Source organism: Neocloeon triangulifer, unplaced genomic scaffold (assembly GCF_031216515.1).
Source record: "Neocloeon triangulifer isolate White Clay Creek 2 clone unplaced genomic scaffold, ASM3121651v1 ptg000017l, whole genome shotgun sequence".
NCBI classification, from domain to species: Eukaryota; Metazoa; Arthropoda; class Insecta; order Ephemeroptera; family Baetidae; genus Neocloeon; species Neocloeon triangulifer.
The window spans coordinates 6395393-6420124 of NW_026775559.1; the positions used below are offsets into that span (position 1 = coordinate 6395393).

The 24732-nt window shown below is 39.1% G+C and overlaps 7 protein-coding genes across 9 annotated transcripts; 4 read left to right on the forward strand and 3 right to left on the reverse strand.

The window, feature by feature from the left end:
• Positions 1-690: 690 nt before the first annotated feature.
• Positions 691-2604, reverse strand: LOC132203529 (uncharacterized). Its single transcript, XM_059631360.1, has 6 exons — positions 2274-2604; positions 1885-2097; positions 1660-1821; positions 1541-1601; positions 1253-1483; positions 691-963 (listed from the first exon to the last, which is right to left on the reverse strand). Exons 1-6 carry the CDS (start codon positions 2294-2296, stop codon positions 826-828), a joined length of 828 nt encoding a protein of 275 aa, XP_059487343.1. The 5' UTR covers positions 2297-2604; the 3' UTR covers positions 691-825.
• Positions 2605-3289: 685 nt separating this feature from the next.
• LOC132203531 (GILT-like protein 1) lies at positions 3290-4767 on the forward strand. The gene is made up of 5 exons (XM_059631362.1): positions 3290-3440; positions 3722-3859; positions 4018-4191; positions 4357-4509; positions 4562-4767. Exons 1-5 carry the CDS (start codon positions 3387-3389, stop codon positions 4655-4657), a joined length of 615 nt encoding a protein of 204 aa, XP_059487345.1. The 5' UTR covers positions 3290-3386; the 3' UTR covers positions 4658-4767.
• Positions 4768-5460: 693 nt separating this feature from the next.
• LOC132203530 (GILT-like protein 1) lies at positions 5461-6874 on the forward strand. The gene is made up of 5 exons (XM_059631361.1): positions 5461-5621; positions 5690-5842; positions 5895-6065; positions 6126-6272; positions 6368-6874. Exons 1-5 carry the CDS (start codon positions 5562-5564, stop codon positions 6539-6541), a joined length of 705 nt encoding a protein of 234 aa, XP_059487344.1. The 5' UTR covers positions 5461-5561; the 3' UTR covers positions 6542-6874.
• A 202-nt stretch (positions 6875-7076) lies between these two features.
• Positions 7077-14505, reverse strand: LOC132203297 (uncharacterized). Of its 2 annotated transcripts, none has more exons than XM_059630962.1 (5): positions 13925-14505; positions 9754-9841; positions 9444-9654; positions 7630-9386; positions 7077-7573 (listed from the first exon to the last, which is right to left on the reverse strand). In XM_059630962.1, exons 1-4 carry the CDS (start codon positions 13927-13929, stop codon positions 8389-8391), a joined length of 1302 nt encoding a protein of 433 aa, XP_059486945.1. In that variant the 5' UTR covers positions 13930-14505; the 3' UTR covers positions 7077-7573; positions 7630-8388. The 2 variants fall into 2 exon arrangements, with proteins under 2 accessions (XP_059486945.1, XP_059486946.1); XM_059630963.1 differs by lacking the exon at positions 13925-14505 and adding an exon at positions 11353-11358.
• On the forward strand, positions 11406-17515 carry LOC132203296 (serine protease inhibitor 88Ea-like). The gene is made up of 5 exons (XM_059630961.1): positions 11406-11623; positions 15314-15665; positions 15756-16146; positions 16204-16442; positions 16945-17515. Exons 1-5 carry the CDS (start codon positions 11412-11414, stop codon positions 17251-17253), a joined length of 1503 nt encoding a protein of 500 aa, XP_059486944.1. The 5' UTR covers positions 11406-11411; the 3' UTR covers positions 17254-17515.
• A 284-nt stretch (positions 17516-17799) lies between these two features.
• On the forward strand, positions 17800-20667 carry LOC132203692 (heat shock 70 kDa protein cognate 4-like). Of its 2 annotated transcripts, none has more exons than XM_059631635.1 (7): positions 17800-17935; positions 18223-18436; positions 18497-18855; positions 18906-19289; positions 19348-19722; positions 19864-20145; positions 20258-20667. In XM_059631635.1, the coding sequence occupies exons 2-7, from the start codon at positions 18235-18237 to the stop codon at positions 20582-20584; spliced, it is 1929 nt and encodes a 642-aa protein (XP_059487618.1). In that variant the 5' UTR covers positions 17800-17935; positions 18223-18234; the 3' UTR covers positions 20585-20667. The 2 variants fall into 2 exon arrangements, with proteins under 2 accessions (XP_059487618.1, XP_059487619.1); XM_059631636.1 differs by lacking the exon at positions 17800-17935 and adding an exon at positions 17962-17985.
• Positions 20668-20692: 25 nt separating this feature from the next.
• On the reverse strand, positions 20693-23298 carry LOC132203693 (TAF5-like RNA polymerase II p300/CBP-associated factor-associated factor 65 kDa subunit 5L). The gene is made up of 9 exons (XM_059631637.1): positions 23144-23298; positions 22918-23072; positions 22608-22856; positions 22457-22547; positions 22166-22401; positions 22003-22113; positions 21812-21949; positions 21421-21751; positions 20693-21114 (listed from the first exon to the last, which is right to left on the reverse strand). The coding sequence occupies exons 1-9, from the start codon at positions 23210-23212 to the stop codon at positions 20860-20862; spliced, it is 1635 nt and encodes a 544-aa protein (XP_059487620.1). The 5' UTR covers positions 23213-23298; the 3' UTR covers positions 20693-20859.
• Positions 23299-24732: the final 1434 nt, after the last annotated feature.

Below are 24732 nucleotides of genomic sequence, written 5' to 3' on the forward strand. Positions count from 1 at the left end.
TTACAATTTAATTGAATCAATGGTCGTTGAACGATTTGCAAGGGGCTCCGCCGTCGACCACAACTGATTACGCACCCGCCAAAGTTATGTAAGTATAGGGGTGCCGTAAAGTGCGGCTGCTCCTCTCCTGCAAACGTACGCACACACTGTACGTATACCAGTCGCTTGTCGGTCCAGTTGTTTTGCGCGGCTCGCTGGGTGGCTGCCTCAAATTAGAGGAGCAGAGAGACAAGCGCAAAACGCTGCCGCACAGGCACGCGCGCACCCGAGCTAAAAAATTGCACTCTCGTGACGGAATTGTTAACATGCAAGAATTATTCTTCCGGCATCCGTCCCTCGGGACCGCGCCGTTTTGCAAACGTGACACTTTTTAGTCTGAGCGGCAATTATTCTAATAAGTCCGAAATTATAAAATTAAGGACCCAAGTTAGTGTGTTTGTGCGCCGGGCAAACTTGTGTAATTGAATTTGGAGGCGGCAAAAAAGTTAGCGACTCCGAAGTCGCGCCTCTCTCTCTCTGTTGATCGGACCAAACAAGTGGAAAGTGCTCTTTTGGAGTGGAGCGGTCTGCTAATAAATAAAGGCCATCGCACAAAGGGGTTGGAGATCGGCGGTGTTCGCAGGGGATGAGCACCGCTCGAGCGCCACTTTGGACCCTCGATATATCTGTATAATTATATTTCTCTCGGGCGCAATAACATTTGGAGAGGAACGGAGAGAACAAACTACCACTTCCATTATTTGAAACTGTAGACCGCTTTTATGTATTGTAATTGTTCTAAAAAAAGCAAAATTGTTGTTTTTCTGGGTGGCCTTTGGTTTTGCCTTAATTCTTCTCAGGGCGGTGCTCTCTCCTCAGGTGGGTGGCAAGCTGACTGTCAAAGATGAAACACTCGTTGCAGTGAGGGCAACAGGGCATCTCAAACACCCCTGTTGGTCCAACTGGCACTGTCGGTCCAGCAGTCTATAAAAGATTAAAAATAATGCAAAATTAAAGAGGTAATTCGGCAATAGCATTTTCGAACTGATAAAATATTAGTTAATAAATAGATAATAATAAGAAAAAAGTCTTGTTCAATATCTTTAAAAAAAATGCGCTTGCAGATTCTTGGAAGTTTTTATTAACTGTAGTTAAAATTAAGAACAATTTTGAATTTTTATTTCAAAAACATAATTTTAACTATTTAGAGCTTCCATTTGTACTTCCCCCATAAACTAGGGCGTCTAGCAATCAGAATAAGCTAGAAACTTGCCTGCTTGGAGCACTTGTGCCTGCGAAGTTGCGAGTCACTTGAGTAGAAGCGGCAGCAACGAGGGCAATGGGTGCACTCGCGGCCAAGACCGCCGCCGCTGGAGGAAGATCCAGTGCGCACCCAGCAAGGCACAAACACGGCCGACGAGCCGCACTCGCACTGCCTCAGCGGTAGGCAACCGCGCAGCACCAGAAAACGCGCCTGGCCACACACTTTGCACTGGAAACGACACTAAAAAAGAATTCTTGAATAAATAATTTAAGTATAATTAGAAAATAAAATTCCTACCACAGTTGTATTCTTGGCACTTTCAGTTGGGCAGGCAAGGGAGGCAGTCTGTCCAGGCTCTCTGAAAATTTAGAAAGATTTTTTACATAATTTATAATTTTTTTATTAAGGTTTCTCACATTTTGCTGGATGTTGCAATCTGAGGAGGAGAAGACTCTTGGCTAGAATTGTGAGAGTCTTCAGTCATTGAGGCGCTGCTTGAGCTTTTCCTCTTTGCCTTTTTAGCAGTTCTCTTTTTGTTCACAACCACCCTTTTGCGTCTTGTTCCCTTTGAGCTGCTTCTGAAACATTGAAATTTTTCGATCAAAATTAATTTCTGAGAAAAATTGTAAACTATTTTATACTTTTTAGGCTCCAGCGTTAGATCCTGCAGGCTGATGGGCTCACCCAAGATCTGAATTCCAGTATCATTAGCAAAACTCTGTTCTTCGGGTGGCTGCTGGACTCCTGGTTCAGACGATTGCACGTAAATGGGCTGACTGAAGAGCTTGGCAAAAAACTCGCCATCCAAGGGAATCAAATTGCTGATGCCAATGCTATTGGTGTCGTCAAACAGTCTTAAATTTGCAAAACTTTCAACATCACATTTCCATTCGTTAATTATAAAAAAAAAATGATTTATGGAAAATTAGAAATTAAAAATTATATCATGTAATCAATGAATTTCTATGGAAAATTTAACGTTTTAATTCAGTACAGATATTAAAAACTAATTAAGAAAGTTAAATTTTACTGTTCAGGCTGTGGTTGATCCATTTTCACTACTGGAAATGCAAAAAGCACGCGTCACAGGCGAAAGAAAGTGCCAGACTGAGCGTCGCCAGTCGCCGCAGACAGTCTGGCGCCAATCCTGAGGATCGCCAGGTCAATGCCCTCCCTGTTTCGTCTCTCTTTTTGAACGCCCGCTCGCTCGCTGCATTTCTTCCCCTGTTGAAACTTTTCACAGTTCATTGCCCCCGCACTATTGCACTTCTCAATTCAAGTCTGAACAAGTCTGAACAGATTTCATGACACCCTCATTTGAAAACCTGCCTGTTCTTATTGACGCCAGGTAGAAGAGAATAGTTCAACAATAATAAAATTGCCTAAAATAATTGTTTTGAAAATTATTATATTAAATTATTTAATTTAAAAATAAAATAGCATATCAATGTTTTTATTGCATTAAATTTTAATGCTTCAACTTAAGAAAAAAAATATTTTCCGTAAGTGATAAGACATGTTGTTAGGAATTATGCAATATAAATGCAAGTTAAGTTATATTCATGATTTACATTTTTGTTTTGAACACTATAGTATTTAGACAAAGAGAACAAAATCAATTAAATAGAGCACAAAATAACTTGCAAAGTACATCTTAAATTTTATTTCAAAATTTGGGATTAATTTTGGAAAAGGAAATAACATTATTTTCTGGATTTCAAGTATCACTTTAATAGACTACAAAAAAATTATGGATTTGAATTTAACTTTGCTTCAAGTGTTTTTTCTTTTTGTTTTTCAAGATAATAAGTCTCAAATCACGTTAGTATTTAAAAATAACATTTCTCCTCAATATTAGCTTGTAGTTTTTAACTGTGACATGCCAAATAATCTATTTTTTCTAGATAAGGAAGGTACATGAATTTGATAATACGATATTTTCAAATTAGTTCAACTCTAGGCACTTAGACTTTCCTCGTGATCGATGTTTTGCCACTGTGCACGTAATATGATAATACGAAAATTGATTTAATTGCGGTGAGCGGCGCTCTTGATTAGATAATCACAATCACACACTGAGCGGCCAATAAAGCAGAGAAGGAGCTTTGCTCGACATCCACTAGCTCCGTGGGCAACAGCAGAGATGGAGGTCAAAGTCGCCGTAATTCTGTGCCTGGCTTTCTTCTCAGTGGCCGAGGTAATCCCAAATCATTTCTTTATCTCTTCTTTCCAACAGCCCATGTACCTAATTTTTATCACTCCTTTTCTAGAGATAGCGGCTGTTATTAGAGCAAAGAGTGACCCAAGAAATTAATTAATTCTTTTTTTATAAGTTTGTAACTGATAAACTTATTTAAAATATTATAATTGCGAAAAAAATTTAATTTTTAAATTTATATCTTTCCATCAAATTTTCAATTAGGTCATTGAAATTTTTCTCGCAAATTATGTTAAATGTTTATTTTAAATGTTTTCCAGGCTGTTAAAGTCTCTGTCTACTACGAGTCACTGTGTCCAGACAGCATCCGTTTCCTAACAGAGCAGTTCCACTCTGTTTACCAGCAACTAGGCTCGTCAGCCATCACCGTCGATTTCCTTCCTTATGGAAAGGCTTCGGTAAATAAAAAAGATTATAATACACATTTAAAAAAAAATCAATTTCAATTCAATAAATTTGTTATCTTATAACAAGTCACACAGAAAGGTAGATTATAATAAAAAAAAGTAATAATCTCGAGCGCAAACTGAAAAATAAATAATTTAAAATTTGTTAGCACACCCAAAATGCTAACGGACAATGGAGCTTTGTGTGCCAGCATGGACCTGAGGAGTGCCGCGGCAACAAGGTTCAGGCGTGTGCCCTGAAGTACATCTCAAACCCAGACCTTCAGGAGGCATACGTCAACTGCGTCATGGCTAATTCCTATCCTCCCGATGCCGGCCAGAGTGTTGGTTTTATTCCTTTAAAATTAAATCTATATGATCCACATTTTTCATATTACATAATTAAATTCTGACAATGCAAATACCATGATTTCACGTTTTTACAAGTCAAAATCAATTTCATAAGGTTTTTCAAACTTAAAAATAATTTAATCGCATAAAAAATTTAGTGCGCCACAAGTGTTGGTGGAGTTTCTGACTACTCTGCCATTTCCAACTGCATCGCCACCGCAGAAGGCGACGTGGAGCTCGTCGCTTATGGAGACAGAACCCACGCCCTTGGCTCTATTCTCACTTTCGTCCCAACCATCATCTACGACAACGTATATTTTAGAAAAACTAAAATTTATCATTTCAACAAATATAAATTATTAGGTTTTCAACCAGAGCGAGCAAGACGAATCGCTTTACAACTTCTTGGGCGTCGTTTGCCGTCATCTTCCGGATCCTAAGCCATCTGGCTGCCCTTAAATTTGTTCGAGTTTTGTTTTTTTCAAATTCTGTTTGAATGAAAAAAAAAAAAGTTAATAATTTCTTGTTATTTTCTTACTATAAAGACAATAAAAGTGTGTATTCTTGAACACTTCGCCTAAAATAATTAAGAGATTGTTAAAATTTATGCTATTTTCCAGCCATAACACGTAGATATGGCAAAAGCTAGTGTCATTGTTCGGATTCCAATTTCTCTAGAGCATATGTAAGATTTAGCTTTATATCATTATTTGCCCAAACTGGGCTCTCTGTAAAGGACTCTCCCAGAATTACTTAAAGTCGCATTTAACTTTCAAATGAGCTGAATCAGAGCCAAAGAATAATAAAAAGATGCAAATAAGGCCTCTCCGTTTGTTGGAATTTCTTAATCTTATTTTAAAAGTGCGATGATAACGAAATCTAAAAACATTTCGAATAATTTAATCCTTGAAATAAATTTAAAATTCTTTTCTCTTCTCTGTTATAAATGAAATTTTCTATGGCTGAAATGGAATAGAAAAACTTATGCAACTCGCTCAACGTAGAGCAAACGCGTGTTGCACGATTCACAGTATTGAGTTTGCGACTGACCACGTGCTGTGCATTTTCAATCAGTCAGATAATTTAAATTCTTCCAGTGACAAATTGGCGTACCTTTGTAATTTTCAATTGATAAAAAGCATCCTTGGTGGTACGAGACGTCAAAGGTTTATAAATTAAATTAACATTAAAGAAAAGCACAAGCCAGATCTCACTTTATCACAATGAACATAAATCAAGGAGATTAATTCTTCCTTTATCTTTTAATCGATGTGGTGATAACATCTTTTCTAAAAACGGAGTGCAGGGAATATAATTTGACAAAGAGAAAGAGCTACACTCTTTTGTCGTCACAGCGATTAAAATGAGCTCGATCCGTAGCTTAATCCTCCTGGTGGCTCTTGCTAGCTTTTGTGCCGCGCAGGTAAGGAGAATTTTTTGTAAATTTTTTATTATCCCTTTCTATTCCTAAAATTTTTTACTTTTCAACAGAGTGAGCCCACTATTTTCCCGGTTCGAGTCTCCATCTTCTACTCGGTTTATTGTGAAAATTGCAGAGGATTTCTAACTGGGAAATTCGCACCTTTTTATGACACTTTCAAGTCATGGATTGATCTCGATTTGATCCCGTTTGGAAACTCCACGGTGGGTTTTGCAAATAAATTTATAGAGTAAAATTTATGTCGATTTGACGTAGGATTTAGGTGGATTTGAATTTTCATGCCCAGAGGGCACAGATGAGTGCATTGCCAACAAATGGCACACTTGTACCGACAGAATTTACAAAGGTAGATATCCCAAAGAGGTGGCCGCTTTTGTCAACTGCACCCTTTGGAGGGATGACGGTTTCTTTGAAGACGTCCAAAAGGTTGAATCTAATCATAGCTACATCGGTTTAGGAATAAATATTTGTTTCAAAATAATTAAGTGCGCCGAGGAAAACTACCTAACCTTCCTTCCAATCCAGCATTGTGTGAACGAGTTAGAAGGCAAAATTCACTTGGCGGCAAACGCGGCAAGAACCAAAAACCACGAGCCTGCTATCACTTCCTACCCAACAATTGAGTTTAACGGGGTAAATTATGTTTGTTTTGCAATTTTAATAAAATTTATTTCGTAGCAAAAAATTACTACAAAAGAAAGACAGATATAATTAGTGAAAACTTTCAGACTTATGACCAAGAGCTGCACGATTTGGCTGTAAAAGATTTCAAAGCTGCAATTTGCTCACAGCTGAAGGACCCACAAACCGGAGCCGGGCCCAAGGCTTGTAATTTTGGCACTATGATTACGCCTTTCCTAAGCGTTCTATTGCTCTCTCTTTGGATTCTATTGAAATTATAGGCGTTAATTATCTCATTAAACTACGGCTGGAACTAATAAAAATGTGAAAAATTTCCATTTTGAGAACAGCAACAAAAATTTGTATTTTCCAGCTTCACAATTTTAAAAGTTTTTTTGAAAAAATTTGATAGAATTTTTTTTCAAAGCTGTAACTACACAAAAAATAAAAATGTATATAATTTATGGTCTTGCTAGTACACATAAAATATTTTTTTAACCAACTCGAACAGTTCAGGCCTTTTTTGATTTGAACACATTTATAGCCACAATTCTTAAGAAGCTAACTGAGGTGGTCAGAGCGATGAAATCATTATTTTTATACAAAGAATTTTGTGGAAAATAAATTATTACCTATACGTCATTTGCTTAATTATTGTAATAAGCTTCATTCCACCGTACGATAATGTGGTGTGGATTAGCATATAGCTTATAGTAATGATACTATTTCACAAGCTATAATTCAAGGATTCATTTATCTGATCAGATATTCTAGCTAATTTTTAATTATTCAAAAGTGAACAAGTAGGATGAAAAAAATTAAATTATAATTTAAGCGTTTCATTTTCGAATAATTTATTTCAATTCAAATTTCAATGATTTTATGAGTATCAATATTTGTTATACTTTTTACTTTTAAAATATGCTGCGGACGCCTTTGAAAACGCCACCGATGGTCTTTCCAACTCCAACACCAACATTTCCAACCGTTTTCGCAGCCCCGCCGACCACGGCTCCAGCAACCTTTACTGGCACGCTGGCCACCCCAATAACTGGATTCACCTCTCCACTGGTAACTTTTCCAATCGAGTCGGAAAACGCGTTGAAGGAGCCGTTGATCGTGCCAACCGTGCCTGACACCAAACTGGTGGTGGTTTCCGCGACCCCAGTGACTGCATTGCTCGTCGTGTACGCTGCACCCTGCAGGACGTTTTCTCTCACTTTGCCGACCGACTGGACGCCGGCAAATAAAGCATTCTTGTTGCCCTGATCAACCTCCTCCTTTAGACCTTTCACGTCCGAAATAATTCCATTCTGAAAACAATTTTTCGTTGAAACATTTCAAAGAAATAAAATACAAATCAAATAACTGGAGGTGGCGGCGGCGAAAACATCACAAAGAAATATTATAATTGCACGCAGCTCTGCTGAAGAAAAAATATTGATTTGTGCTTCTTTTGCTTATTTCCAAGGTAAAATTAAGCTATCTCGTAAATTTACATTTGAGCGCTATCTTTGTCATTTAATCGAGAGCTTTGTATCACCAACCACAACCAATTGAGGCTTCGTGATAAGAACACCAGCCTGTTATATATCGCACGTCTGTTGCATGCCTGACTAATTGTATTGTCTTGCTGGTTGCTGATTGCAGCAACTAAAGAGTTTCTGAGCATTAAAAATTGTCGCCTAATTTCACCTCTGAGATTTAATGAAATATAAATAAATGATTGGAATAAATTTAAAAGTTGATTATAAATAGCTATATTTTTATTGCTAATGTCTCATATAAAAGTTAATATTATTACAATATCTTTAAAGAACTATGCTAAATTATTTGTATTAAATTGTTGCAGCAAATCTTTACAAATACCGTCATTTTGATTTGATAAATTTGGACACTCAAATAATTTTCAAATAATAGAGTTACCTAGAGTTACTATTTTTAACCATTTCTAGTATTTTCAGGTGCTGTTTGAAGCACACGCATCATCTATATTAAAAGAAGATAAATTAAAACTTTTGAAACTATCATAAATTAGACGTATCAAAAATCAGCATCATGCACCAAAGGAAAAATATGCTAGTAGTTAGTAGTATATTTTAATAAAACCGATTTTGTTGAAAATAATTCAAAAAATACTTCGAAGGCCTCTGAAGATGCCAAGGACAGTTTGGCCAATCCCCTTCCCAACTTTGGCCACAGTTATCGCAGTGCCAACTGCAACCCCTACAACTACAATTACCGGGGTTGCAACAGTAGCACCGACTGGATGAACTTCTTCAAAGATCTCGCCAACAAGATCAACAGTATCAGTGAACGTGTCGCTCACTCCACTGACCAAGGAAGAGGCGGTTTCCGCAACTCCTCCCACGACATTCGTGGTAACATTAGCAGCACCATACACCACACTTCCCACCGATTTTCCAAACATTTTCACGGTGGCCTCTCCTCGACCCATCCTTCCTGCCCCGACCTCATGTTCCAGGCTTTTGAAGTCAGCAATTATACCACTTTTTGTAGCGCATCCACCGGTTGCAACTCCAATAGCATTCACAGCTAGATTAGCTACACCACCAACAGCACCAGAAACAGTGTCTGATGCACCATTGATGACGTGGTTGGTTATCTTTCCGACACCATTGACAAGCGCGCTGGGAGGAAATTCTTGCAGGTTGCAAATTCTTTCTGTGGTTTTGGCCATTTCATATGTAAGATTTGTGCACATGCCAGCCATTTTTATTGCAGGAAGAGCCATTATTCTTATTGGGGATTTAATAGTGTCATTGACTCGGTGCAAAAGACGTTTATCGCCAACTTCGTAGTGTTGCAGTTTGCTCATAGCTTCTAAGAACCAGGTTTGGCAATCATTTGTTCCAGGAAAGTACGGTTTTTTGGGAATGCTCCCAGCTAAGGCGTGCAACTGCTTGGGTGAAATTTCAACGTATTGCAGATTTTCCACCGAAAAAGCTTTCAAGAATTGTGTAATGATCAGCATGGAAGTAATTGGAATATCAGCCATTTCAGATAATGGACCATCTGTAGCATTTTCCATGTCAATAAGTGTGCCGTTTGGAGTTAGCTCCGATTTAGAATAGCCTGGCACTAAAAGTTCGCCACCATTTACGCCTGAAATTATATTTATATACATTAAAAAAAGAAAAACAAATGCTTTTTCTGTATTACCCTCAATGACTACCCAAAAGTCTAAAAATCTGATTCCAATTGCCCAATGATGGAATGGCGTCTCCTTATCTTTCTTGTAACTGACCCCTTTCCTGATAATGTAGATTTTTCCAATTTGAGCTATGTCATCCTGTTCATGCTTGGGGTAAATTGTATGACCTCCTTTGTTAGTGTTACTGCTTGTGCTTTGAACAGCAAAAGTAACAGTTTGCTGCAAATAATGATAAGTTGTAAAATTTAATAATAACAAAATTCAAACCTATATATATGGGAAATTCTTAATTGTATTTAAATCGTGCGGTTTTCTTACCGGTGACGGTGATGTGATGTTGATAGGGACATTGATAGGCGAGTTAGGAAGCTCTGGTAGTGACCCGAAGAGAGAGGAAAGGGCCATGCTAGATTTGAATTTCAAGTGAAATTACGTTGTATATTGACAAGCAGATGTATTTTGAAGGCCCGACTGTCAATTCTAATGCCAAACTTTAACTGGTGCTGTTGCTTCACCTTATCCTAGACTTTTCATTTCAGATTTAGCAAGACTTTGCAAGTTAAAAGATTGAAATGCTTGCGCGTAGGTGTATTGGAGTTAATCGCGGGTGGGGCCGGGGCTTAAAGTCTAAGTACAGTGCGTTCCACCGCAGCATCTTGCTGAGCCTAGTGGTTAGACTTATCGCACTTTCAAAAATATTACACAATTATATATTTAAGATTTAAGCAACACACTGAAATACCAAATGATTTTAGTGTTTTTATTCGGGGGGAAACAAGAACAAATTGGAACAAAGAAATTTAATATTAAAGCTAACGAAATATAATTATTATTGATATAAGTATTATAATATTTTTTTTTCATATACATGAAGAATAAGAATTATAATGCAATAGTAGTGCATTAAGGTTTTTAAATTGAAAATAAAATAAAGTAGGTTGAGTGAGTGAGTGTTCTCGAAAAATGTTTAAGCTCGAGTTTCGTCAATCAAAACCAGCATGAGCGTCACAACGCAATTATTTTCAGATGATAGAACGCGACCTGATATACATGAATAAATAATATGCAAATGTGTGATTGCACCCAGAACGATGCAGGCGGCGCCTCATCTCAGGTCACTCAACCTGAATCGGATGCATCTCTCCTGGTCACCGTCACGTACTCAACCAACAGGATGTTGCACGCGATGCATATTGCATCTGCAATCGCTTTCGTTTTAGCAGAATCAACAAACAAAATATAATTCATTACATTCTAAATGTACGTGCAAACAAGAAATTGCAAAATATTTATTTACAACTCCAATCAAAAATTTAAATATTAAATACAGCAAAACTGGAAATGAAATTATTGAAAATTTCTTTGTACCGGATTTAAGTATACATTGGCAAAAATTGAATCACCTATTACAAAAGCTTTTAAAATACTTAAATAATTTTGCTCAAAGGTTCATATTTGAACTATCATATTTATCATATGAGCCAATAATTTGGAAACCTTCAAGATGATTCAAAAGAACAAATAAGTAAAAAGATTGGATTTTGAAATGTTTTTCTCAAAATCATTTATTTAATTATTGTTATTATTGCTGGTTATTTATCCAATTTTTAAATCAAATTGTTTCCATATGAATTAAAAAAAAATATTTAATGGTTTGACAAAAACGGCATGAGTATCAATATTTTTCTAAATGATCTAGAATAATGTTTGGATTTTTATTCCAATTTTTTAAACAAGTTTTTTTTATCATCAAAAACCTCATTCGCGGTAGTAAACCCAAATGATAAGCGGTTTTAGACTCCCGACAATTTTCCATTTATCAATAGGAAGTGTCAACTTGACGTCATCGGCAAATGTCAAATATTGCGTTTTACTTCATCTCGTGTTACCAAAGGACTAATTATTACTATATATCACCACTTTATTTGGGTTCGGTTTGTTCCTGCTGGTGTCGTCACTCCATTATTTGCTTTTTTATGCGTTGCATGCCACCCACATCCACACGATGCGCGACGGAAAGCCCTGCGGGCGGGGAGTGGGGAGGGGGATCCGGCGGCGTGCTCAGGTGTATTATACCTGGCGCAGGAGAAAGTGGCCTCACTCAGTGCAAGCACACGCTCCAGAGAGAACGTACCGGCGAACGACCCATACCGAGAGCACCGAGGCGAACCAGATTAAGCAGAGAAATGTAAGTCATCAGTCATATTATTTTAATACATTTCGAACCTCCACGAAACAAATGGGTAAAGTTTTCATTTTGCGAAAAGTGGAGAAAAAAATTAAAAAAGTGAGATGAGCGGTGCAAGTTGCTACTCAAACAAGGAGTGGCTGGAAAAAACTCTCACTCGCCGTAAGAAAGTGAATAAGTCACGGCTGCTTTCATTTTTCACCCAACGTCTCTCGCGTGGAGGCGCTGAAAAAAGTTTCAAGGATAACGAATACGAACGACGTTCACGATCAGAGAAATTGATCGAGTTAGATATTCTGAGGCCCGAAGCTGATAGGTAAAAAAGGAAAATATTGACTTTAATTGTTACTAAACGTATGGAAAAACTTAAAGAATCCAGGATTTAATAATTTTACACAAATTTAAATTCAAAGCATATATTTTTTTTAACACTCGTGTTAAAAACAATTTGAATTAAGAAAAATAGAGAAGCATTAGCCTTGTTAAAATTAAATTTATTAATAAATAAATGTTTTTCAATTTATTCATTTCCAATATGACTTGCTGAAACTGTTATGTTTGTTTATCTAGTTAGAATATATAATTAATTCTGCATTCTTCAATGAGTAAATCTATTGGCAAAGAGAGCTTGACTTCTACTTTTAAAGGTACAAAGCTCGGCGTACGACACAAGAGTTTAATAATTTAGTGTTGTAAGAGACTCTCGCGCAGGAAAAATGCAATAAGCGCTACCGGGTGAAATTTTCGTGAGTCACACAAGAGCGCACCAGAAGAGCACCGTGGTCTTTAGATTCTCGAGAAATTCCAGCGCCTTTAATAACTCTCCTCTGCGCATCAATGTCACCTCGACGGCCGGTCGGTCGTTTAGGAAAAATGACTCTTCGGGTGTAGATAATTTTATTTTAAGTGACTTCGGCCGTCGCTGACACGCAATATTGGAATCGTTAGAGCAGAAGGACGCTCAATTATGTGCGTTTATTATAATAATAGTTGAACAGCTAATGTTGGCCCTGAGCGCCTCACGTTCACAATGCGACATTAATTTGGTCTCGCGCTTCAACCCGCATGTTTTGATTATCATAATATTTGCATTACAGCGATATTCATCCTGGTGTGCGTGTTGGAGAGCAAGCGGGATTCAATTAATCATCCTCTTGGTAATTCAAATCAAGAAGGGCGTAAAAAATATAGCCCAGACGTAATAATTTGAATTGAGGAAAATCTTGGCAAAACTAACAATTTTTTTATAACCGCACCTTGGCCCGGCAAGGTTCACGCATTTTTATCGGAGAGGAAGGAAAAAGAAAGGCTTGTGGCCGGAAATTTTGGTTTTGTAACGCCTCATTGAGCCTCTTTTCTTGAGAGGAGTTGCGCACATTCAACTTAGTACTTGTCCATTCTTTTGTTTGTTATTTTTTCGCTCTGACGAGATGTTTTTACGGTAAGGTTTGTTTCAATACGCTGCTCTTATTATCCGCAAGTGCGGATCTTTCATGCGATATGCGCAAACCTCATTTCGTCGTCTGAAACCAGCAGGTCGTGGTCTCATTAAAAGTATTCTAGAATATCATTTGTAAAGCAGTTCGCCTGAAACAAGTAACGGATTGTACAGGACGAGATTCAGGCACAATGCCGAGTCACTGACCTAACTCATCTTTGAGCTGGCAAAAATGTTCCTTCTAGACCAGTGACTGTCGCCGAACACAACTTGTATTAATCATTTCTTTTTGCAAAGGCAGTAAGACATCTATGAAATATTCAATATAACAGGTATGCAAACGCAGCATTAAAAAATTAATCAAGACAGAAATTAGATTGGCAGATAATAATATTAAGTTAAGTAATAATAGTAAATGCTCTAATTTATGAAATAACAAAAAATTAACAAATTTCTTTCAATAAGATTTTGGAATTTTTGCCATTACCAGTAAAAATTAAATCTCGTGTTTTTTTCCGATTTCAATAATTTAAAATTTCTATTGAAATATTTGAACTTCAATTAAAAATTATGCTCTCGTTTAATCAGAAAAGAAATCGCTAAAATTTCCTTTTTTTTCTTTGAAAATAAAAGTAAAAAAATAATAATATCGTTACATTAAATTCTACAAAGAATTCTCAAGAATTTTGCTGGTAGTTGAAAAACGTTCAAAAGAGATAAAAAAAATTATGTCCAGCCAGAATAGAGTTTATTTCGGTCACGTTTTGAAACAGAATCTCAGCCAGCTCTTGATCAAATTATTCCAACTCGACTGCTGGAATTGATTTTATGGATTTGTATGCGTGTTCGCATGCGTTTTTTACCTCATTGCGAGCGAATGAGTGAGCGGCTCTGAATGTCAATAATACGTGCGGATCTGGTTTCGTCATCTCTCCGCAGTCGCATCCGCGTCCACTTCGTGACCGCGCCGCTTCAAAGGCACGTAAATACACACTTTGTGTATATATTTTTATTTTCGTGTTAGTCAATGCAACTCCCATCCTAGTCTCGGGCGTTCTCAGAAGAGAAATTATTATTTATGCGGTGTGCAGCTCAGGGAATTCCCTCCGTTGGCGGCCGGCATTGTTCCCTTCTGACGTCACAAGCCCGTTGAGGGCCGCTACGTTTCAATTAGCGCAAATCACGGCACCGACCGCGTCCTTTCTTTCTTTCGCGGCTTTCCACTTGCGTTAATTTCTCCCGCCGCACTCTTGGAGCAAATGACGCCACCGGTGACAATTTCGCACTTTTCAATTCAGTCAAAAACAGATTTTCCTCCTCCGAAAAAGGATTGTTATTGAAATTTCGCCCTTGCGAGGACTCGTAAATGGGTGAAGGACTGAGCAATAAAAACTTTGCTGCTTTGTATACGTCGGCGTACTTCCTGTTGCTCTATCGCGAGCAAAACAACCCACACCGATTGTCAGGAGGATGCCGCCCTGGCACAGAATCTCGCGCGCGCACACAGTGGCATTGGGTTGGGTTTTACGCGAGAGCCGTGACCGAGAATGAGCAAATTAGATTCACATGCATTGTCACGTTCTGAAAGTAAATACGATGTCAAACTAGGCAGAAACTGTCACGGGAAATCTGCACGAACATCCCACACAACAATGTTTTTTTTTAACACATTTGAGTCACCTGTGAAACTCGCGTGACGTTAATTTAAAAGCTCCTGTTTATAACGGTTTAAAATCTTTAAGACAAACTTGAATTCAATATCAGATTAAGTCAACCGAATTATTAATTCAGTTAATTATAATAATTAATTTTTGTTATCAAGTAAAGAGCAATGACAAAATGAATATTTAGAATTTTTAAATTTACTAATTAAATAAATCCACCTTTTTTATGTTTGTTTTTGAAAATCATTTGTATTTTTTTACTTTTATTATTTTTACTGATTAATTTATTCACACAGATTGATTTTCTGTTTCTTTTTTAATTTATCCTTACACACTTACGGAGTTTGAAAGCACAATATAATTTAACAGCTATAAAATGCAAAATGATTGCTACAGATTAAATATTAGAGCATAATAATATAACACCTACTTTGAGAACTAAATCCAAATAAAATTAATTTTATGTATTCATCCTTTATAGTAATTTCTCTCTCTTTTATAATAATTGTCTCGGTTTTCCTTTTAAACGCGTTACATTATTATTATCTTTCAGACGAGATATGAACAAAGTGTTTGCCCTTGTTTCAGGCTACTTTGGGCGTCGATAGCATTGCTGGCGGCCGTGAGCGGCGCGCAGGCACAATGTCTGGGCGGCAAATCGGCCATGACCAAGACCAACAGGCTGGATCCGCAGGCCTTGCCCAACGCCCAGCGGGCCTTCAGCGCCGAAATGCTGCGTCACCTGGGCAGGCGCGACGAGAACGACACCGGCCTCGGCAGCAACCTCTTCTTCTCGCCCTACAGCACCTACATGGCTCTGCTGCTCGCCTACTTTGGCTCGGCCAGCACCACCGAGGAAGTCCTCCAAAAAGGTCTTCACCTTGGCCAAATCGAAAAGGGACGAGTCATGGAAGCCTACAAGATGGAACGATTCTTCCAGGTAGAAAAATCAATAAACACAATTTGCAACTAGAAAAATTATAATTAAAAAATTTAAAGATTTGATTTTAACCATTTATTTTTTTTAAAGGGCACCAGAGCTGGAAAGTCTGACCCAACAAATTACGAACTCAGCTCGGCCAACCGACTTTACTTCCGTGAGCAACAGGAGTTGAAGGAGTGCGTGTCCGAGTTCTTCAAGGACGAAATCCAGAAGCTCAACTTCCAGTCGAACCCTGACGAGGCGCGCTCAGAGATCAACGCGTGGGTCGCCGGCCAGACCAAGAACCGCATCACTGACCTTCTGCCCTCCGGCGCCATCACGCCCCTCACCAACGTCGTCCTGGTCAATGCGGGCTACTTCAAGGGACTGTGGCAGTCGCAGTTCCAGCCTGAAAACACGCGCAAGGCCGTTTTCTACATGTCCTCGACGGAAAGCGCACTGGTCGACATGATGCGTCAGAAGGGAAGCTTCAATCACGGTAAATAAAACCAACCGAGGTCACCACCCAGTACTTATGTGATCATAAACATTTCAGCCGTTTCTCAGTCCCTGGGAGCACACTTGCTCGAACTGCCCTACAAGGGAAATGAAGTTTCCATGGTCATCCTGCTGCCGCCCTATCTCAATCAGCCCGACGGAGGACTGCAGCACCTCTTGGCGCGTTTGACCCCCGAAGCCCTGCAGGAGGCTATGGAACCCGGAAGCATGTCTGCCAGACAAGTGGAGGTCGCCATTCCTAAATTCAGCATTGACCACTCTCTGGAGCTTGTTCCTGTAAGTATCTCTTGTAATGGACTAATTGTAAAAAAATGTTCTCTTTTATACGTCAACGATATCATAAATTTAGTTAATGAATTAGGGGGTGAAATTAATCTTCATTTTCAATTTCCAAATTTTCAAATGGTTCAAATTTTTTAAGATTAGTAATGCAAGTGCTTGAATTATCTAATTAAAATTAGCATTTATGTTTTATTTTATTTTTCAAAATATGATTTTGTCAAGGAAAAACATCACTCCATATCCGTTCATTGTGGATAACATTGACCTATTTCCTTCAAGTTCCCTCTGGAATGAAATTTTTATTTTTAAAAATATTCAGTTTTAAATCAACCATTTTAATTAAATTATTGTATATTATAACGCAGTTTTTCTGAATATTGTGATCAATTTGATAAAAAAAATTCATCAATAATTTTACTTCTATTATAAAAGTATAGCAGGAGTTAATTTTATTTTTAAATGAAGCTGAAATATAATTTTAACATCTCCATTCTAGGTTTTGGAGAAGCTTGGTCTCGGCGCAGTTTTCCAGGTCGACGCCGACCTAAGCGGCTTCAGCGACGACAAAAACGCCACCATTCATTTGGACGGCGCCGTGCACAAAGCCCGTCTGGAGGTGGACGAAAAGGGGTCCGTAGCCGCCGCCGCGACAGCCCTGTTCTCCTTCAGGTCGTCAAGGCCACTCGAACCCGAGCAGTTCGTGTGTGACCACCCCTTCGTGTACCTGATCGTGGACAAACTGGGTGGCGGAACCATCCTGTTCGCCGGCATCTACAGAAACCCGCGTGAACTGCAGCAGAACTAAGGTGCTGCTTCAAAGAGAACTGATTTTTATTTTTGTATGAGTGGAATGTACAGACGGTGCGGAGTGAATTTTCGCAAGTGACTTGTTTCTCAATTTGTGAGGGATGAGAGATGAATTGATCAAACGAGTTGTGTAATAGCTTTTAATTCATTGTGTAAGCTCTCATTTCCAAACTTAATAATGACTATTGTGTACGCAGTAATAGCTGCGCTGATGTATGTAAACGTTTTATTTAAACATTAAAATATTATAAGGTTAAAAATACACTCTCATTGTCATTTTCCAACATAAATCACTTCTTCTGAAGTCAATAAATCATCGTTAATTAATTCCCTTCGTTACATAATAAGAATTTCCTTTTACATAAATAACAAACTGGTTTTTCCGTCTTAGAGCGGTTCGTATCCGGCTCGAGAAAACTCGAGAATGCGCTAATTTAATAGCAAAATAAATGGCGGGCAGCTGTTGTTTCTCGCCACGCGACGATCTGTGAGAGGCGCGAGAAGTAGCGAGTGCGAGAGCATGCGGTTGACCCCCTCGCTGAGGCCGGCACTCTAAATTTAGCATGTCTCCACTCGCGTAGCTATTTTGATCCCAAAGAAACTTCTAGTGGTCCATTTGAAGCCAGAAAAGCCGGCGAGCCACACGGACTCGTTCAATTGCAAGCTCCGACGTCCACGAGGTGAGAGTTCTTGGTGCGAAATTTAGCTTTAGAGAACCTCTTTCAATCTCGTAGGTTTTAAATCAATAATTTAAATTATGAATTCATTATTTATCCCTAACCACTTTTCAAATTCTATTAAAATAGGTGACCTGAATATTGAAATTAATTAATTTAAAATTTAATCCATCTTAATTTCACTTCATTTTAAACAAACATAATTAACAGAATTACTTAAGTATGATTTATATCTTTTTTTTTAATTAGCAATTCCGAAATAGGAAATTTATTTTAGGACTGAATTTCAGGAAAGTGGTGAAATGGCGGCACCCGCAGTAGGCATTGACTTGGGCACAACCTACTCATGTGTTGGAGTTTTCCAACATGGCAAGGTGGAAATCATTGCCAACGACCAGGGCAACAGGACCACACCTAGCTATGTTGCATTTACCGAGACTGAGCGCTTGATTGGCGACGCCGCCAAGAACCAAGTTGCCATGAATCCGAACAACACAATTTTTGGTAAAATAAAAAATTAAATAAAAATTTCAATTAATGAGCTCATTTTCTAATAAACAACAGACGCTAAGAGACTAATCGGTCGTCGTTTCGAAGACTCGTCGGTGCAGGGTGACATGAAACACTGGCCGTTCACCGTCACCAGCGACGGTGGCAAGCCGATGATTCAGGTCATGTACAAGGACGAGCAGAAAACATTTTCTCCAGAGGAGATCAGCTCGATGGTCCTCGTCAAGATGAAGGAGACCGCCGAAGCTTACCTCGGCAAGTCAGTGAAGGACGCCGTCATCACGGTGCCCGCCTACTTCAATGACAGCCAACGTCAGGCCACCAAGGACGCTGGAGTCATTGCCGGCCTCAATGTCCTCAGGATCATCAACGAACCCACCGCGGCTGCTATTGCCTACGGACTGGACAAAAAGGTAAAACAAATTCTAATTTTTTAAGTTTGTTTAAAATTTTTTTTAAACAGGCTCAGGGTGAGCGAAACGTCTTGATTTTTGATTTGGGTGGCGGCACCTTTGACGTGTCCATCCTGACCATCGAGGATGGAATTTTTGAGGTCAAGTCCACCGCTGGAGATACCCATCTTGGAGGAGAGGACTTTGACAACCGCATGGTCAACCACTTTGTGCAGGAGTTCAAGCGCAAGCACAAAAAGGACCTGAGCGTCAACAAGCGTGCCCTGAGGCGTCTGCGCACTGCCTGCGAAAGGGCAAAGAGGACCCTTTCCTCCTCAACACAGGCCAGTCTTGAGATTGACTCGCTCTTCGAAGGCATCGACTTCTACACGTCAGTGACTAGGGCTCGCTTCGAAGAGCTCAACTCGGACCTTTTCAGGGGCACCCTGGAGCCGGTACGTTAGAACAAGTTCTTATAAATCAAAATAATTTTACAATTTTCTCTCTGATTAGGTGGAGAAATCCCTGAGAGACGCCAAGATGGACAAAAACCAGATCCACGACATTGTCCTTGTCGGAGGCTCAACCCGAATCCCTAAGATCCAGAAACTCCTGCAGGACTTCTTCAACGGCAAGGAGCTCAACAGGTCCATCAACCCTGACGAGGCTGTTGCTTACGGAGCGGCAGTCCAGGCGGCCATTCTACACGGCGATAAGTCCGAGGAAGTGCAAGACCTGCTGCTCCTGGACGTCACCCCTCTCAGCTTGGGAATTGAGACTGCTGGTGGGGTGATGACCGCCCTTATCAAGAGGAACACAACAATCCCAACAAAGCAGACCCAGACTTTTACCACCTACTCAGACAACCAACCTGGAGTTCTCATTCAGGTAACTAATATTATTTATTATTTTTATTTATTTTTGTAAAAAAATTACGATTTTTACACAAAAGGTTTCACATGTTTTTTTCTAGCAAACATTTTTCCGATAAAAATTATCAAAAATTTTCATTAATTATTTTTCCCTCAGGTTTACGAGGGCGAGCGGGCTATGACAAAGGACAACAACCTACTGGGAAAGTTTGAGCTGACCGGTATCCCTCCGGCGCCACGCGGTGTGCCTCAGATCGAGGTGACCTTTGACATTGACGCCAACGGCATTCTAAATGTCACCGCCATTGAGAAGTCAACCAACAAAGAGAATAAAATTACCATTACCAACGACAAGGGCCGACTCAGCAAGGAGGATATTGAGCGCATGGTTAATGACGCCGAGCGATTCAAATCTGAAGATGAAAATCAACGCACCAGGGTAAGCAAAAATTACTTAAATATCAGCAGAAAAGTAATTGAAACCTCCTGCATAAAATTATGTCACTGGATTAAAAATAAAATTATCAATAATTTAATCTTCTGTATTTCAGGTTTCGGCAAAGAACGCACTTGAGGCATATTGTTTCAACATGAAGTCGACCATGGAGGATGAGAAGATCAAGGACAAAATCCCTGACAGCGACAGACAAACGGTTTTGGACAAGTGCAACGAGGCCATCCGCTGGCTGGACGCAAACCAGCTGGCAGAAAAAGAGGAATTTGAGCACAAGCAAAAGGAGCTGGAGGGCGTTTGCGGACCAATCGTCACAAAACTTTACCAACAAGCTGGAGCCGGCGCTCCACCCCCAGGCGCCGCCGCCGGAGCAGCCCCCGGCGCTGGTGGAGCTGCAGGACCAACCATCGAGGAAGTTGATTAATTGTCAAAAGAGAATTTTATGGACCAAAGATTGTGCAATTACTGAGGCAATAAATTATTGCTGAGATACATAAAAAAAATTGCAATTATTTAAGAAGAAAAATGATAATTTAATGAAAAGGGTCGTTTTTATTTCTATTGGCCGCCGAGTCTGTAGTTTCTCTCACAAGTGGAAAAGTTTTTTAAGCACGTTTATGTCCTGAGCTATCACGCAGTTCACTTCTTCAATTTGTTTTCACTTTTTAAGTCAAAATAACGCACGAGTTTGGAGAATTATCACGGAATCGCACCGACAACGTGTAAAGAATGGTTGAGACGGTACCTTATGTGCAGCAGGGCGGTGGTTTGCAGACGGGCCGAGTTCACAGGCACTGCCTCTCCGAGGCCCAAGTCCCACACTTTCACCAAGCCACTCGAAGAGGCCGCAGCCAAGCACCTGCCATCTTTGCTCCACGCCAAGTGGGATGCTCCACCTGCGCCAAAACTCAACTGGGCCCGACAACGTCCTTCGCCAACATCCCACAAGCGCACCTAGAAAAAAATGTCAATGAGGCTATTAAATTTTAGTTTGCTTATTTTTAATTCAGACGTTTCAAAATAAGGTAAGGGATCAAATTTCATGATTATAAATTCAACTGAAACATTTTATTTATTTGACACTTTTTTTGTTTAATTTTCTTCAATTTGTCAATTAATTGAATTTCCAAATTTTTAACAAGTGTATTGTAAAATATTTACTAACAATAAGAAATTTTTTCCAAATAAAAAAGCAGGATAAAGATATTAAATTCCGTAACCTATAAAACCCAATTTTTGAAAAATGGAAATCACGCAAACCTGAGAATCGTCTCCTGCAGAAGCCAAAGTTCGGCCATCAGGGTGGAACGACACAGCTCTGACAGCACCTTCGTGTCCACTGAGGAGTCGGACAGTCCGGCCGTCACTCACATTCCAAAGTCTAATTGTGCTGTCACGCGCCCCACTGGCTAGGTAGAGGCCATTTTGGTGAAACTGCAAGGTGGTGGGCGCCTTCAAGTGTCCGGCGTAGGTACGAATGGGGTGGCAGAACTCGGGTGACCACAACTTCAGGGTCAAGTCGTCCGATGCGCTACCAAAGTAGAGATTCCGCTGACAAATACTGAGACTGTGAACCACACCATTGTGACCTCTGAAAGGAAATTTTCATAATATAAATTATATTTCCAATTTTAAAAGGGAAAATTTTCACCTGTAGATGGCAGAACATCGTAATGTTTCATTGGGCCAAAGTCTGATTGTGTGGTCTACCGAGGCAGTAAGCATTGCTTTGTCCAAGTACCAAACTACGGCTCTCAAAGGGCCGCAGTGGCCAATTAATCTCTGGTGCCTAAAAAATTTGAAAATTTAGTTTAAAAAATTGCTTATCTGAATAATACTTACGCATGGCCAGTTGCCAAAGTATCCGGAGTCAAACTCCAAACCTCACAGAGCCCATTATCAAGACCAGCAGCCAAAACGGAAGCATCATTATTTAATGACGCACAAGCAATACTAGTAAAAACATTTGAAATTTTTGCTTCGCCCTAAGAATAACATAACTCACGGATTTGTTTTAGAGTTAGCAATGAAAAAGGCTTGCATTGGCATGGGTTGAACTGGCGCCTCTTTGAGGGCTCTGAGCGCAGAGGCCAAGTCTTTGGATGCATTTGCTTCTTCTGGAGGATCTGGAGGGCCTGAGGCTCCAATGAGATTTGAGCTTTCTCCTTCATTGTCTGAATCAACCTCTATGGTCGTTCCACTTGCCATGGGGTCTGGCAGACAAATCCACTGAGCAATAACCTAAAAATGTGCATTTCATTAGCATATTTTCATAAAAGTAGCAATCGAATAATACCTGAAGAAGTTGTGTTGATTCGCACGAAACAAGATAGGCTCTGAGTTGGTGAAGAGTTTCCAAAGACAGTCGAACTTCACTCTTTTCACTTCTACAAAAAACAAATTTTGATTTAAAAATGAAATAAGTTATTAATCAAATCTTTGGTTACCTGAAGTGTTCGACTGAAGGTCTACTGAGGAGATCAGCACAGGTCCCAAGGGCCAGAAGGTCGTCGATCAACGAACTATTTGAAACACTTCCTGTGTAGTGTCTTTTGAGAAATTTGTAAGCATTGACTCTGTTTCCTAAAGCAGCACCGACCAAGTCCAGGTACATGTGGCTCAAAATCAAGGGTAACAACTGGCCGAGCTCCACTTTTGCTCGATCGTCTGACAATTTTCCAATCCAGTTTTTCAGTCTAAAAATTGGCGAAATTAATCATTCAGGCCATATCAAAAATTAGAGTTTGATTTTCTCACCTGGAAAACTGCTGATCGTAGGCTGCCAGGTCGGGTGGGGCGTTGTTCACGGCTAGGACGTGACCCTGACTGAGTCTGGCCGCCAATTCGGCCCGATCAACCATTTCGTCGGCACTCACCTCTGCACAAACCTCAAAGACTTCGTCGTCGACGGCCTGCGAAAATTGCGAATTGACTCCGGTTTAAAACTTTGTCCTGACGTAAGGGCAGTTGTTTGGACACTCACCGTGTAGTTGCGCCTTCGCAGGTATGTACAGACCGTCTGTCGAACGCCCTCCAGTTCGGCCCGACTCATTTTCGGCAGGTTTGTTTACGGCATGGGAAGAAGGGCCGGTGTTTACAACAGTAAAAGTAAAAGCAAGAAATTAGTTTTCAACTCGGCGCTAGAGGCAGCACTTTCGCATTGGCAGAGCTTCGCGGGGTTTTGGCGGACTTAGCGCGTGTAAACCATGGATCTAAGAATCTTCAATGTAAGATCCCATGGTGCAAAGTTGGAAATTCCTCTAAAATAATCTCTCTATGCAAAATAAAAAATTATTTACAAAAAAAATCAATTAAATGTTCCAGGGTAGAGTGTCTTCAGTAAATGAGAGAAGTAAACCTAAATTGAATTATTTTAAAAGTTAAGTATTTTTTAATTAATTAATTATTTTTTTAAAAAAAAAAAAGAATACTTTCTTGTAAATAATATGAATAATACAACTCTTATAATATTTCCGCATATTTCATAGCATTCTCTTTAATTTCAAGAGCAAATCATGTGTGGCTGCATTAACGCCGGAGGTAATGAAAACTTATCTTTCATCTCCTGGTTGTGCTCACTTAATGCGATTTATAAAATATTCAATTGCAAACAACACTTGCCTCACTATTAGAGGTTGCGGCCGATGCCACAGCCGCAGAGCAACAGAAATCCCAAGCACGTGGCAATTTTACCATTGCGAAATTTTTTTGAATTTTTCTTTTGAAGTGGTGAGGGGAATTTGTCTGTGCAGTTCAATAATTTATTTTACATAATATTTTACTCTAAATAAGGAAAAGTCATGTTAAGTTTCTTTCATCATCCAGAAAAAAATAAATGAATATCGCACACAATTATTTCTTTAACTTGAGAAATATCTGAATACCTTTATATATTCTAAAAATAAAGCGCTCCAGACCTTTTCATGGAACTGATGAAGTGATAAGTCATGCTATAAAATGATCCAACACATTCAAGAGCATTGAGCAATTTGACTCTTAATCACCATGCATCCTTCCAACTCTATTAGTTCAAATTCAAAGTCACTATCAATCAGAGTTTCACTAATCAAAAAGAAGTGTGTCATTATTCTCATATGCACTGCATTCTAACGGCACTGCAGTGCGCGGAGCGTTGCATTCAAACCTTTATAACAACAGATGCACTACGCTTGCAACAAAAATGATGCAATAATTCACTAGACAGATGTAACCAAGAGCAGTGAAATTCATTATCGCAGCTCGCTAGAGCCAACTTGTACGAAGGCCTTGTCAGGATAAAAATAATTATGTTCTAATTGAAAAGAAAAGTTTCTATCTGAAAACAAAAGCTTCCAAGTAAAATATAAATGCAAGCCACCAAAAATAAGCAGTAGTTAGCTAGTGTTAAAAATTATTATAATATTTATTTATAATTAATTATGTGATAATTGATAATTTTTATTCATAATAAATATGCATTGATTTTTACTGATTATACCATTTAAACTATTTATTCCCATTGAATACTATTTAAAAATTCTCTGACTTTTCTTTGTAGTGATCATAATAATATCATTCAGTTGAATTTTTAAT